The 13,889-nt window shown below is 43.1% G+C and overlaps 1 protein-coding gene across 1 annotated transcript in view; it reads left to right on the forward strand.

Annotated features, from left to right (window-relative positions):
* Positions 1-12,917, forward strand: part of NPDC1 (neural proliferation, differentiation and control 1) — a 45,365-nt gene extending 32,448 nt beyond the window's left edge. Inside the window, exons 3-9 of the mRNA XM_054997874.1 lie at positions 2,983-3,078; positions 3,378-3,554; positions 4,129-4,195; positions 5,818-5,902; positions 6,801-6,880; positions 8,175-8,271; positions 11,231-12,917. Coding sequence (XP_054853849.1) covers positions 2,983-3,078; positions 3,378-3,554; positions 4,129-4,195; positions 5,818-5,902; positions 6,801-6,880; positions 8,175-8,271; positions 11,231-11,308 — 680 coding nt within the window. The 3' untranslated portion in view covers positions 11,309-12,917. The remainder of the gene's footprint in view (positions 1-2,982; positions 3,079-3,377; positions 3,555-4,128; positions 4,196-5,817; positions 5,903-6,800; positions 6,881-8,174; positions 8,272-11,230) is intronic.
* The last annotated feature ends 972 nt before the right edge of the window (positions 12,918-13,889 follow it).

The following is a 13,889-nucleotide window of genomic DNA, read 5'->3' on the forward strand; positions in this document are numbered from 1 at the left end:
TTCAGCCATTCTGGAAGATTATCTGTAGCCTGCCTTTTCTTCAATACCCTAAAGTATATTAGGCCTTTCTTTGCTCCTAGACCGTGATACATTCATCTGGATCCACGGCTTGATTTAATTAGGCTCTGGTTTGCTAGTGGCCAGTGAGGTACATGCTGCTATTATAGAGGATGCCTGGAAACACGGATCGGAAGTAATTTCTCCTGCTCCACCCCCCCCCCCCGGCTTCTTCTCCTGGAGCGACCAACACCATTTCACAACAAAAGAAATAAGTTTATTGCCTCTTCTTTAGAAGGGCTCATGCTTAGTGGCTTGGGGGTAAAGGAAGGATATTGGATATTCTCAACAAGGGAGAGCAGAAGTTCCGCTTTAGAAAAGTTATAATTCTGCTTTGCACGCAGAATTCTCTCTCTTAGCCTAACCTACCTCATACAGTTGCTCTGAGCTTAAATTAGGGAGCCATATACTCTGCCACAGCCTCCTTGGAGCAAGGGGGGAGATTTTTAAAAAATGTTGGCTATGAGACAGGTCCATATTAAATGTCTATGGGAGAAGCTGCTGAAATCTGCGTGGGATCCTCCCTTTAAACCCCGGCAGGGCAGGAGAGGCTTGCTTTTGCTTGAGCTCACAGACGCCATTTATTTATTATTTATTTGATTCGATTTATACCCTGCCCTCCCCACAAACAGGCTCAGGGCGGCTTACAACATGAAATATACATTAAAACATCATAAAAATATAAAACTAATTTAACAAGCCATCTTCCTTTTATTACTTAATGTAAGATGCATCCTGGGCTTGGAAACACCTTATTCTGAATTTAAGACCTGGCTCAGATCTGTTACTGAGATTCCTTTTTATATGATTGTGGTGGTTTCTGTGTTTTTGTTTTTTAAATCACTGCTTCCTGTGATGAAGAAGAGGGCTAACAAAGGGCGAAAACTGAGTAAGCCCTGGATTCATTGGTGGTCTTTTTACTTGGGCAAAGTCTTATTTCCTTGCAAAGCCAGAAAGTCTGGGTTCCGTTTTGTTGTTGCACTGTGCATTGCATTATTGAAGACGTTTTCTGTGTTCTGCATCATAAAATGCTGTGAAAGTTGACAGGGTCATGAAATATTTACTGAAGTTTTAAAAGAATTAGGCTTAGGAATATTCATGAGTTCCAAAGAAAATGGGATAGTATGCTCTGGTTATAAAATGAGGCAGGCAACTGCCTAGCTAATGGGTGCACACCATCTTCTTGGGTTGCTTCCTCTGGGAGGTTTTGCTTGCATTGCAGTGGATTTCTGCTTGTGTAACCTCTTTTCTGTATAGGTTCTATGGCTAAATTAGGAACCAAACTTGCAAGACAAATGTAAATTAAGAAATTAAATCAGAACCTTTCAATACTCACATTAATACAACTAGATTTTTACAACCAGACACATAGGTATAACAAAGAACAAACTTGCAGCCAATAATGTCTTTGAGTTAAGCCAAGTAACTGGTTTTTTTCTTGGCACCACTTCAGAGTGAGCAAAGTCCAACTTTTCAGGTCCACCAAGTGCCAGAGTCCCTTGCTACAGTGCTCTTGATTATAGAAAAAAACCTGGAACCCAGGCTTCTGTCTTCTATCAGTTGTTATATATATGTTCTCAGGTACACTTCCCAAGTGGTGCAGCGACGTCACTTCTGGGAAGTGATATCATTATGCAGCCCTCAAGAGTGCTCCTGTGCTTTGCAGCAGGCAGATTTGGGTCCCAAATGGCCCAAATTGGGCTTGTTTGGGGCCCAAATCAGCCCTCTGCAAAGAGCAGGAGCACTGCCAAGGCCAGTACAATGACATTTCCAAGAAGTGATGTCATTGTGCTACCCAGGGAGCATGCGCACACCTTGCACACGTGCAAAGACAACAAGAAAGGTGAGTACCAGGTCCCCCCCTCCTGCCTGGAGGGTAAGGGTATCTGGCAACCCTATCCCTAAAAGATTGTGCTCAAAGTGCACTTGGTTATTCAGATAATCAAGCATAGGGTAACCACTAACTACACATGATCATGTACTCAGAGCTTCTGCATTTGTTGGGTGCAAAACACTTGACCACATGGTTAGAGCCCCAAGGCATATTGTGGTTACAATAGTACTTACCTTCTGAGAGAGTAATATTTTTGGCACTATGAAGTGGAACACAAATTGGCGTATGTTGCATACTGCAGGGTCTACTCTTGGTTTCAGTAGTGTAAAGCACTGAAGCAGATGCTATCCTTAATGGTATTTCCGAGCTCTGCAGGCTTTTGCTGTCTATGAAATTAGATACTGACAAGATATGACCATTAGATAGGGCCGTGCGTATGACTAAGTTGTAATGAGGAGGTGCAGTGCAATTGAGGGTAACTGTGTGTTCTTGGCAAAGCTCATAGTTTTCAATCCAGGCACAAATGTGCTAATGACAGGTCGTGAGTATGTGCAGTTTTTGCAAGCACAACATAATAAATAGAGGGAAACTTTGCATTCCACATGATCCATTGCCAGCATCTCTTTGGTGCTAGTAGCTCCCATAAGAACCTAAAAAGAGATTTGCTGGATCAGACCGAAGTATACCTAGTTCGCCATCTTGGTTCCAGAAATGGCCAATGACGATATCTCCACAAAAACAACTAGGAGAACATGAAAGCAATGCAATTCCCTTTTCCCAGCAACTAGCTTTCAGAAGTTATTGCCTCTGAACATGGAGGTTTTGTTTAGCCATCTGTGGTAATGATGAACTATTCCTCTATGAGTTTGAGCTTAGATGGCTTTAAAAGGAGATTAGATATTGTCATTATCTCTCTATTGTGGCAGCAAGTTCCGTGGGTTAACTATGCATTGTGTGAAGCACTTTCTTTTCTCTGTCCTAAACTTGTTGCAAAGAGCCAATTAATGGATGCATGCTATAGATTTAAGTTTACTATGTGTAAACGAAAATTGATAATCATTGCTTGGTTTCTCCCTCCCCCCCCCTTTCAGGGAGAGCTTCTATTCCCAACTTGGAGGAAGAAATTGATTTCCTAGCTGACACATTGTCCAGACAGGATGCTGCCCATTTGCGTCACAGTCAGGCTGGTAAGCTCGACACTGCCTGAGAATGGATATCTCACCTTTCTTCTGTCATAGAACTTATTTCTAGACTTCCAGGAAATCTTCTGTCCTGGCCCTGGCTATACCCAAACCTGGTTAGCTTCAGCGTGGTCTCTCATCCACTGTCAGTATCCTGTATCATTTCTGACCTTTTCCTTGGTATTGGCATCTTCTCTTGTTGTTAAAGTTGTAACTGCTTATACGATAGCTGGGAAGATTGTTCTGCTTTTTAATCTCCCCCCCCCCTTCTCTCTCTCCTTTGTGATGCAACTTGCCTTCCACAGCAACCCCAATCCCTGCAAGTGAACATCCCAAAGACGGCATGGTGATGGCCAAGTCCTCACAGAGGGGCCGGGCAAGACCCCTGGCTGCGACATCTCGCCCTTCTTCTTCCACCGAGGCTGTGAAGAGCTCTCCAGTGGATTCTTTGCACATATCTTCAAATGATGCCGTTATCCTTGGTAAGGGATGGACTCAGTTGGGTGCTCTCTCATGGAGGCCATTGGGAGAAGCGGGGAAACCTTGACTTTCCCCACCATCTTTCTGGGACAAAAGGGACTTGAGTTTCTGGAGGCCAGGAGGAAAGCCTTCTCATCCTCTGCGTCTGTGGCTTCGTGTGTTCACAATCCTGTATAACAGTTCAATGGTGTCCTGTGTTCCATTCCCCTCTGAGTGCCATTGATGTGTGGCCCTTAGAGAAAAATCTGTGAGATTAAAAATAAGATTCCACATTCTGGAAAACTGAATTCTATGACTGGAATCGTGCAGATTAAGCAAATCGGGTGATTTACTTCCTTAGCATATTCTGCTTCCATTGTTAATATTATGCCCATGGTTTTTTTGCACCTTTCAGCAGTTTGTTTTACACAGGCTGGTAATGCTTCCAGTCCAATAAATAGAAACAACTCAAATACATACATAAGCTTTGGAAACAAGGTCAGTCCTAACTGTGATCCATCTAGATCATTGTAAAAAGACAGCACTGATATCATTTTCTCTTTCTCTCCCTCTTGTTTGTGTCTTTTTCATCTGTAGGTATGATAATAGTGTGCACCATTGCAGGGATCTCTGCTCTGGTTGTGGCAGCTGTTTGTTGGTGCAGGTAAGCTTGCAGGGAGCCTTTCTTATCGTGATTCCAATGGCTATGCTTTTGACATTCAGTGGAACTCTTCCAGGAATCCTCAGCAGGGCAGGTGGCATCGGGGGCCTGAAGTGGCTTGGTCTGGAAGTAGTGGCAAATGTGTGCACTGTCACACCCTGGAAGCAGCAACAGAAGTTGCCTCTTTGTTGCTTGGGCTGTTCTGTTAAGTCTCCTGTGTGTGTTTCCTGAAGAGGCCCACCAAATCTCGAATCTGTAGAGGATTCTGATAACTGGAGAACATCTGATTTTGGCCACATGTGGCAAAATGAGCTACTTGTTCTGCCCCTAGTATTTATTTGTGGCTTTGTTGGCATTGAGGTGAGGAGAATGGGCCATGAACCAGGAAGTGCCTGATGCAGATGTTTCTTCCACCACAAATTTGTTAAGGTTGCCTTTAAAAATACTCTCTTTAGCCTACCATGTGCAATATGTAGGTAAGAACAGTAGCTGACCTTCCAAGCCAGCTCTGAAAATACATGGAAAACCCTTTGGGAAGCTCTTAAAGAGTGTTGTTTAAAGACCAAGTGTGATTACTTATTAACAGCTGTGGGTTGCGTTATGTGGAGCTGTTCTGTGAATGGGCAGGTTCCTTGTGCTGGAGGGAATAGCAGCTGTTTGTAAAATCTATGTACAAGATCAGAGCTTCTTTTGTGGGGGTACTCACTGGTACTGTGTACCAGCGCTTGTGAGGGGGGGGCTCTCCCAAGTCCTGAGGGGTGAATTGGTAGAAATCACTCAACCTTATGAGTACTGGCACTTTTTAAGCCAAAAAAAAGCACTGTGCGGGATCCAGCCTGAACTGTTAACATATACATAATATGTATACATATGTGTGTGTGTATTACATGTTAAATCTGATCTACTTATCTGCTCTTAGATAAGAAAGCAATGTAAAAATACAATCAGTAAGAGTTTAGGCCAACTAAATTGAGTCTGTGAAAGCATACACCTGTGTATTTTTTAAAAAATCATTTACAAAGTGTGGTTATGTTTTTGTTGTCTTGCCGGCCCTACAGAGGGGGATTATGTCCAAGGAGACTATATAGACCAATCTTTCATTATCAATACTAACATTTATCAATTCCCAACATAGTTAGTGCAATCATACATGCAATTCAATGCTTGTGTCATAGAAGTAGTCAATTACAAGCCAGGCCCTCACAACAACCTTGGGATGAAAGCCACTAAAATTCCAGTTCACAGAGGAAAAAATGGATGCTGAGAGGTAGCTGTCCTTCTTGGAAGTCCGTTACGTGGCTATCTTCTCCCAGTACTGTGTCTCACACACTTTTCCCTATTAGCAAATAATGTAAAGAGAGGGATGTATAGGGATTTGAATCCTGTAATTCACCTGTTCTGCCTTGCTCTCACATAAAACAGAATTTCCATGTTGACAAGCTGTTTACTTCTGAATGTGAGAGACGAGCAGCAGGGGAGGCTGTTGGCCTCGTGCCCTGCTGAAGGACTTCCTGGAGGCATCTTTCTCGCCATTGTGGGAAACAGGATGCTGGGCTAAAGGTGACGCTGATCTCAGGCAGCAGGGATTTTCATAGCATCTTGCTTGCTTCTTTTCTTCTCCTTAGGCTGCAAAAAGAAATACAGCTTGCCCAGAAAGCGGACTACCCAGCTCACAATCTACCAGGCCCTGTGTCGTATGATAAGATTTCGGTATGCCGTCCCTCTCCTGCACCTTTTTTTTCCTGGTTGTGTGCTAAACTTAATGAGGTTCTCTTTTGAAAAGGAAATGCTATTTTGCCCTTAGTAATTTCAGACTGATTGCCTTGAGTGCTGCAATAAAAAACAAAAATTAAGTAAAGGCTCCCCGAAGCCAGAAATTCTTCCCCACTGAGGGATCTCTGCATAATTCATTGCTCTAGGTTTATCTTCCCCAAACACTCTCTGCTTGTGTGGCTCAAGGCCAGGCTAGTAGGTTTTGGGTCTGGGTTACAGCTTGATAGGGAGGCATATCATTTTGGCCTAGGAAAATGGTACAGGGGACAGGTGAGACCCTGCTCCCCCACGCCACAGTCCTGAGCCAAACTGGGTTGTTGCAAGCTGTGTGGCCACAGGGAAAGAAAGTTGGGTCCGGGGAAGCCAGACCCTGCTCATTAAAAACTGTATCGTCTAGCTTGGCCCTCAGTCATTCACAGTGCAGCAGAATTACCAGCCCTCAGAAGAGGCACGCATGATGTGTGTCTGCATTTAGAACTGGCAGTAATTATCTTTGAATATGACTTACACAGAATCGGACCACCAGTCCATCTAACTCCATATTCACTTATTTTGGGGGACGGTGGCTCTCCAGGTTCTTAAGCAGAGATCGGACTTTTCCAACTCCTGAGTTAATTTTGCAATGCCAAGGAATGGACCAGGGATCTTTTGCATGTAAAACAGGTGCTGTACCTATTAAACCTTTTTGAATGAAAGAGTGAAGCATGCCTCCAATTACAAGCAAATCTTTTGGGAAATACTCTTTTTGATGGCATTCGTGCTTTGATGATCAAATCAACACTATAATTTCCATCATGCAACAACATGCACTCATTTTGTGTTTTTTCTCTCCCAGCCTGGAGACAAAAAGTTGGCACAGAGTGCTCAGATGTACCATTACCAACACCAGAAGCAACAAATGCTCTCCATGGAGAAGTGAGTAGGTCGCTCTTCCATTTCTTTTTAGTATTGTGTTTGGACTCAGTTGTTCAGGTTTCCTTCAGCCTTGGAAGATTAGCTGCCTTCATGTAAATAGTGGAAAATATAGAGAAGTCCTGGTCCAATGCATGTTAATGCTTCCAGTATTAAAATGCAGCATGGTTACCTTTTCAGTTTTCAAATCATGGCTTGTACCATAGAGAGGCAAGGGGTAAAGCAATATCCCTGTCTATGAATGCAGCAAGTGTATGGCCAATGATGAAGTTCTGTTCTGGAATTTCAGACTATGTGGTACTTAGGTTCTCTTCTGGTAGGGTTGCCAACCTCCAGGTGGGGCCTAGCATTCTCCCAGCATTACAGCTGATCTCCAGATTCTAGAAATCAGTTCCCCTGGAGAAAATGGCAGTTTCAGAGTGCAGACTCTATGGTATACCATAGATTTTAAGTGAAATCTTCTCTACAAATTCCCTCTCCAGAGATACGACCCCTCCCCCGCAAATCTTCAGGAATTTCCCAGACCAGCCCTATCTTCCTATGGTTTGCCATTTGTACAGGTCTCCTTTTCCTCATATTTATAGCAGGAAGAGGATCCCAAAGTCCTTTGCAGAGTAAAGTTACAGAAATACCTTTGTTCCTTAAAGACACTCAAGGAAAATAACTGCTGTCTTGGGGAACCTAGATAGTTTACATCCTATAGAATATACACCAACCCTTGTTTGGGTGGGGGGCAGTAAATTGTTGAGTTCCATTGGAAAGTATTGGAAATAACATTTGCAGAGGAAGGGAATGCGTTTTGTTTGTGCAGTTTAGCAAGATGTGGTAATTGGTAGTTAGACAAATTCACTGAGGAGTGGCAGGTTGGTCAGTATTAGCCATGAAGTTCCCTGTGATTAGAAGCTACATCACAACTGGTGGCCTTCCTCTTTAGGACCTGCTGGTGATGAGCTGCTTGGGCTGGTTGTTGCTGCAAACAGAACAATGGCCAGGGGGGCTGTGATCTCATCCAGTGGGGCAGTGGTACGGTGCTGAGCTTCAGAATGCTACAAGCTTGAGTGCCAGAGTTATGTAGGCTGGGTGGACTAACAGTGAAATCCTAAGCAGAGTTACTCCAGTCTAAGCCCATTGATTTCAATGGGCTTACACTGAAGTAATTCTTCTTAGGATTTCACTATACATAATGCAACCAGATTCCCCAAATATGTTATTTCACTACAGAAGCAGCTATAGAAAGTTGGATGTTTTCATGCCTTCCCCCACTCCCCACCATCATCTGTGAATTTTCCATCTATAGGCATAAAGAGGAGCCCAAACTGCCAGAATCCGCCTCATCTGATGAGGAAAATGAAGATGGAGACTTCACAGTATATGAGTGCCCGGGGCTTGCTCCTGTAAGTACCTTGGCAAGGGGCAACCCGTCTACCTTGAACTTTTTAATGCACGTTCTGGCATTGACCTTGCTTGCTTTCATGATGAGGATTTATTACCTTTCCCTTCTGCTCCAAGGTGTGCTTTCAAAAGCAGCTTACCACAAAAGTTACAATCAGTCTAAAACAAATAACTGAAGTAAAATACATTAATATTTAAAATGCAACTGCCAGTATAATCCCAGAAGTGGCAGGTTACAACATAATGTTTCAGATAAAAAAGTGGCAAAGAGACTAAAGTTGTCATATTTAAAACATCCCAGCAGCTGCCTGGATGCTTTACCAGCATGGATGTCTTCTAGGCCATTTTTAATGGCCTTCTGGGAAAGGTTGGCTTCTTTTTTTTTACTCTTTATTTTAAATTTTTCCTGAAGTTCTACAGCACATGTTGACAAAAGATAATGAAATCCTTGGTCATTATACAAGATCTTGCGATATATGAAGAGAAGCAGAATTTCAACAGGTCTATCAAATGCAGCAAGAAGTACCTAACACAACAGGCTTTTAAGTTGTGCCAGAATAAATGAACATACCTCCAGGGGGAGGGAGTTCCACAGTTCGGGTGCTGCAACTGAGAAAGACTCTTGCAAGTGCTTGTAGCTGTTGCCTCTGACATCAAAGGCTCTTGTTATAGGGCACCATTGGCTGATCTCAATTCCTGGGCAGTGTGGACCAGATAATGTCACTGGGCTTCACTTTCACCTATGAAATGAGTCCCACTTTCTCTGCCTGCTGTTGTTTGCTTGGGCATAAATAGTGTTACAGAAGGGGTCATCCATATGCTAATAGCTCTAGGGCCTACAACAGAAGAGAGTCTGCATCAACAGCCATTAAAAGGCTGTTGATTCCCTGCTGGCCATTTGCTGAATAAGCTAGCCAATTTTGGCGTACAATTTTATTAAAATAAAAACTATATTCTTAACTTTAAAAAACCCCTCTGAAACAATTGCCCGTAAACAATTAACATGTAACTGTATTTAAAGAAAACAAGATCAGCAAATCAAGTTGGATCAAAGCAGCAACAATTAAAATACTTAGATACAAAGCAGGGTAGAAACGTTGGTATAGGAGCCACAGAAACACAACAGAATAAAGGTAGACAGACTGATACAGTGTCATATAAAACATTCTGTCTGAAGTTGGTGGCTTTCTGCAAAGCTACCCCTCCTAGCTATGCTTTGTGCCCCCCAACAAACTGCTGGATGACCTTCAAATAAATGTTGAAAGAGGTCAGGCAAAGGATCCAGGGAGGAAGTCAGCGGGTGCCCCCTCCCCATTGTACATGTTCAGTGTTTGGAATTCCAGCAGCAAACTTTCAGGCTGCTCAGGACTTTTTTTGCCAGGGTATATGACATGATTGCACAGGAGTGAAAGACCTCTCTTAGAGTCTTTCTACACAAGACATCTGGCACATGAAGAAAACTTGTCAAGAGTTGCAGCATTAGCTGGGAAGGGTAGTTTAAAAAGACGGAGCCCATGGCAGAGCAAAGGCTTTGCTATACACTGGAGCTGTGTGAAGGGGTTATGAAATGCCAGAAGGGAAACTTCAGCCCATTATAACCTCTCCTGGCTCTGGAAGGCAGCTGCAGCCCATTTCCATTCCTCACTGCCCTCTGGTTGTGATTCCACGCATTTTTAGCCTGGAGAGATGAAATTGACAGCCCGGGGGAGGGGGGTTGCGAAGATGAAATTAACAAACCCTCTGAAAAGCGATCTCCACTGTTCCGTCTTTTTAAACTATGCTTCCCAGCTAACAATGTATCTCCATACACTTGATGAACATGTATCAAAGCGTCTCGTGTAGAGAGACTCAGCTCAGAGGTGGGGTTTATAAGACCCGATAACACCTCAGGATGCAGTTTTTCCCCAGCAGTTTACATGGTTGGCTGTGAGTTTTTCAAACTGTACATGTGATTGAATAAGTTCTGAGGTTTGCCTACATCTACGAGCAATGTTGAGGTTTCACAGAACTTCGCAGGTCAAAATAGAATTCTGTGTAACTTTAAAGTGTTCATCAACACCAGCCTAACCTTATACAGATAATTGGTTTGAGTTGCACTGGGTTGTTTTTTAAGAACTAGATGGTGGCAGTTGTTCAGTGTCTGCAGATTTCATACTGACAAGAGTTCAGTGACACCCTAAAAACTAAAAAAAAAAAAATCCCACTTAAAAACTTTTATGATTCAGAGTTATGCTGTGACTCTCAAAAGCTTATGCTGGAATACATTTTGTTAGCCTTTAAGGGGCCCTTGGGCTCCTGTTTAATTTCATTGCAACAGACTAACATGGTTACTCACCTTGTCCAGACTGGCCAAGGGAGCATCTTGTCCCTTGAAGGAGCTCTGCTGGTAAGCAGCTAGCTTCTGTGTCAAGTTAGTTTCTGATCTGCTGTAAACCTCAAAACTCAACTTTGTCAGGAATATTTGACGAAGTGCCTTCTTCCATATCTTCACCACTCCTCAAGACATAATGATCAGAAGGTCCTTAAAGCGAATCCTTCTTTGAAGTGTTGCCGCTGTCGGAGATTAAGCTGGCCATTCCTAGAAGCAGGCCTTTTCAAGGGTGGCCTCTGCGCTGTGATATTCTCTTCTTCGAAAGAAATATACCAGGTGCTGCCAACTTATAAGGAAAGCTGTAGATATGTTTTTTTTTCTTTACCAGATATTTTGGCAAGAGGGAGCTGAAACCGCTTCATTATTTGTTTTAGGATACATGTGTGCTTATTGTTTTCTAGTTTCTTTTTTATATGTTTCTTTTAGCATGTCAGTGTTTTAAGCTTTCTGCTGAAATGCAAGTTTTCAAAATGGATAACTGCTGAATCAATGGAAGGGTTGGGTGCAGTTGCAGACTCCTTTGGCAATATGCTAATCACATCTGTCTCATCTCTTCCCCCAATCTTTCTTGCCCCTGCCCATTGCTGTAGACTGGTGAGATGGAGGTGAAAAACCCACTATTTGATGACTCCTCCTTGCGTCCTCCGCCCCCGAAGCTGCACCCCTGACCTCCGGCCGAACAAGCTGTGGACTCTGTGCACCAAGCACCCTGCATAGGAATGTTCCTAAACTGCAGACCTCATACAGAGAGAGCGCCCATTGCAACATGCCCTGACGCCTGACTGTTAGACCCCCTGCAATGAATCTGTCAAATGAACATGTGTCGTTGGCTTGGGGGGGGGCTCGCTTCACTTGCCAGATCTTGTTTGCTATCGCCTCCGTGCTCTCTGCTCGGTTTTCCGCCTCTTGCTGTTCAGGTGGCACCTGGATAATTACTGCATTTGTGATCTCTGATTGGCTTGCTTATTTCCAGGGGGGCGTGGAGGGGAGAAGGAATAGGATCAGTGGCTGCTGCCTTACCCTTCTAGTTTTCCATAGTTTTGGGGGGAAACCCATCTCATCTGCCATTGCTCCGAAAACCAAGAGAAGCATTCCTTATCAGCTTTTTATGAAAAAGGATCGGAAGTGGCGGAAACCAAAATATTTCAAATCTGAGTTTTCTGAATTACTTTCAGCCTTGCTGATCATTTGTTGCAAGTTCCACATGTTAGATTGCAGCTGCCTAGGCTTCTAATTTGTGTCTCTTCACAATGTGTAACCTTTAAGGCAGCAGCTTGAAGGGGAGGGAGATCCTGCTTTGTACCAAATAGTACAAAATATACAATTCTTGCATTCTGTCACGGTAAAAGTCCTGGGTGGGAAGTCATTTTTTTATTAACAAAATATAGAAAAAACATGACATAAAACTTAGTATAAGACACAGAGAAATACAAACCACTATAGAATATAATACCTCTATGAATTCAACAAGGAACATCAACACAAAGTATCATGAATTGAAAAAGACAAATGTACACATATGGGTACCTTCATACAGTGGTCATCTCACTGTACAGTTGTCTGATTGGGTATTAGAATTTCTGAGACTTCTACACCAATGTGTTAGTTTTTGAAGGTTGTTGCTCTGTCCATGCATGGGAGAGTTGTGGCATGGTGGGACTTTGACAGGCAGGGAGAGGCTTGGATACTGGGTGGGTTTCTGATTTCCAGCCCCCCCTCCCCGACTCTTCAGTCATAACTGATCAGTGAGTAGGTAGGAATAGGTAATGGCAGAAGGTTCAGCTGTTGCCTCTCATTAAATGTGGGTGGGATAGAACTGGAACCCATTGCAATGGGTCACATTCCCAAATACCTCGCTGCTGGTGGCAACCTGGAGTTGAGCATTCCCTAGCTATCCAGCTCCACTGGATGAACGTTGATATTATTTATGCAGTACACATGTGTATGCCCCACCCCCTGAACATTTCTTTCTGATTTTATTCCTGTTGTAACTTCAATGGAGGCAGCTTTGCTTCTTTGAATTACACATTGCAGTGAATGCCAGCTTCATTGCTCCTCTGTGCTCTTGCATCTTTCTTCCCAAGCATACCCGATACAATTATTTGCTACAAGAAAGGGATTATGGGGAATATTTTCTTTTTAAGCTTTAGCTGGTGGGTCCATCTGGAATGGCTGAAGGGCAATTTGTGCCCAATTCTGAAATTGTCAGGACTTCTGATAATAAAACCTCTGTGCTGCTGTATCTGTGTTGAATGAGAGTAAAAAGAGTCTCACATGGTTTTTGCCAGGTCTGTCGAATTTCTACTGTCTTTGCAAACTTTCCTTATACCAATTGAGGAGCTTCAAAATGAAAAGGTTACTTCTTACGCTTCTAACTTAATGTGGTTGATCTTACCCCTATCCTACCATTCCACTGAACCAAATGTGGTCCCTTCCTCCAGCCCAAGAAGCCCTCCTCCAAGTTAAGTGATTCTTCCTTCAATGGCAGAAAGCTCCTTAAGCTGGAGGAAGGCTAGATCCACACCATTATCTTTTCCCAGACTGAGTAATTTACAAAAAAGGGTGCAATAAAGCAGAGGGAACAGCTCCTGCTTTACAAGCAGAAAGTCCTGGGCTCAGACTCTGGCACCTCTTCCAAAGAGGATCTCAGGGATCGAGGTGAGTCTCTGCCAGTTATAGGAGATGGTACCAGGCTTAGATTCAGGATAAAGACTTCTATAATCATATGTACATGCTGTTTTTCCAAAACCCTCAAAGACATTCCTAACCTAAATAGTATCGGCAGTGGTCTTTTACGTTGCTTTAAAAAAAATCCTGTCATGAGATCTAGTAACTTCTGTTCCAAGAAAAGCAAAAACAAGTAAATTTTACCTGGTCATCATTGTGAGGGAAGCAGCCAATTGACTGTGCATTTATTGTAAATCAACTATGTTTTTTTTAAATGCATGTATTCTCATGAAGCACCTTGAGGATCCTTTAAGCTGTGTGGCACTCAGCCCATACAAAGACGATCAAGGCATACTGCAGACTGACATTGTGTATTTGTTTTCTGGTCACATCTGTGGGTATTTTTTAAAGTGCTTCTCTGGGATATTAAAAATTTACACATGCATGTTCCTGCTGCAGAACTGTCCCTGTGGAGTGAGATGCAAGTAATACGCGTGGTGTTTACAGAACTCTCGATGTTTTAGAGAACCCGAAAGTGTTTCGCTGCACCAAACCGCAGTGGAGGGACCAATCCCCAGGAAA

This window comes from Eublepharis macularius, chromosome 14 (assembly GCF_028583425.1).
Source record: "Eublepharis macularius isolate TG4126 chromosome 14, MPM_Emac_v1.0, whole genome shotgun sequence".
NCBI classification, from domain to species: domain Eukaryota; kingdom Metazoa; phylum Chordata; class Lepidosauria; order Squamata; family Eublepharidae; genus Eublepharis; species Eublepharis macularius.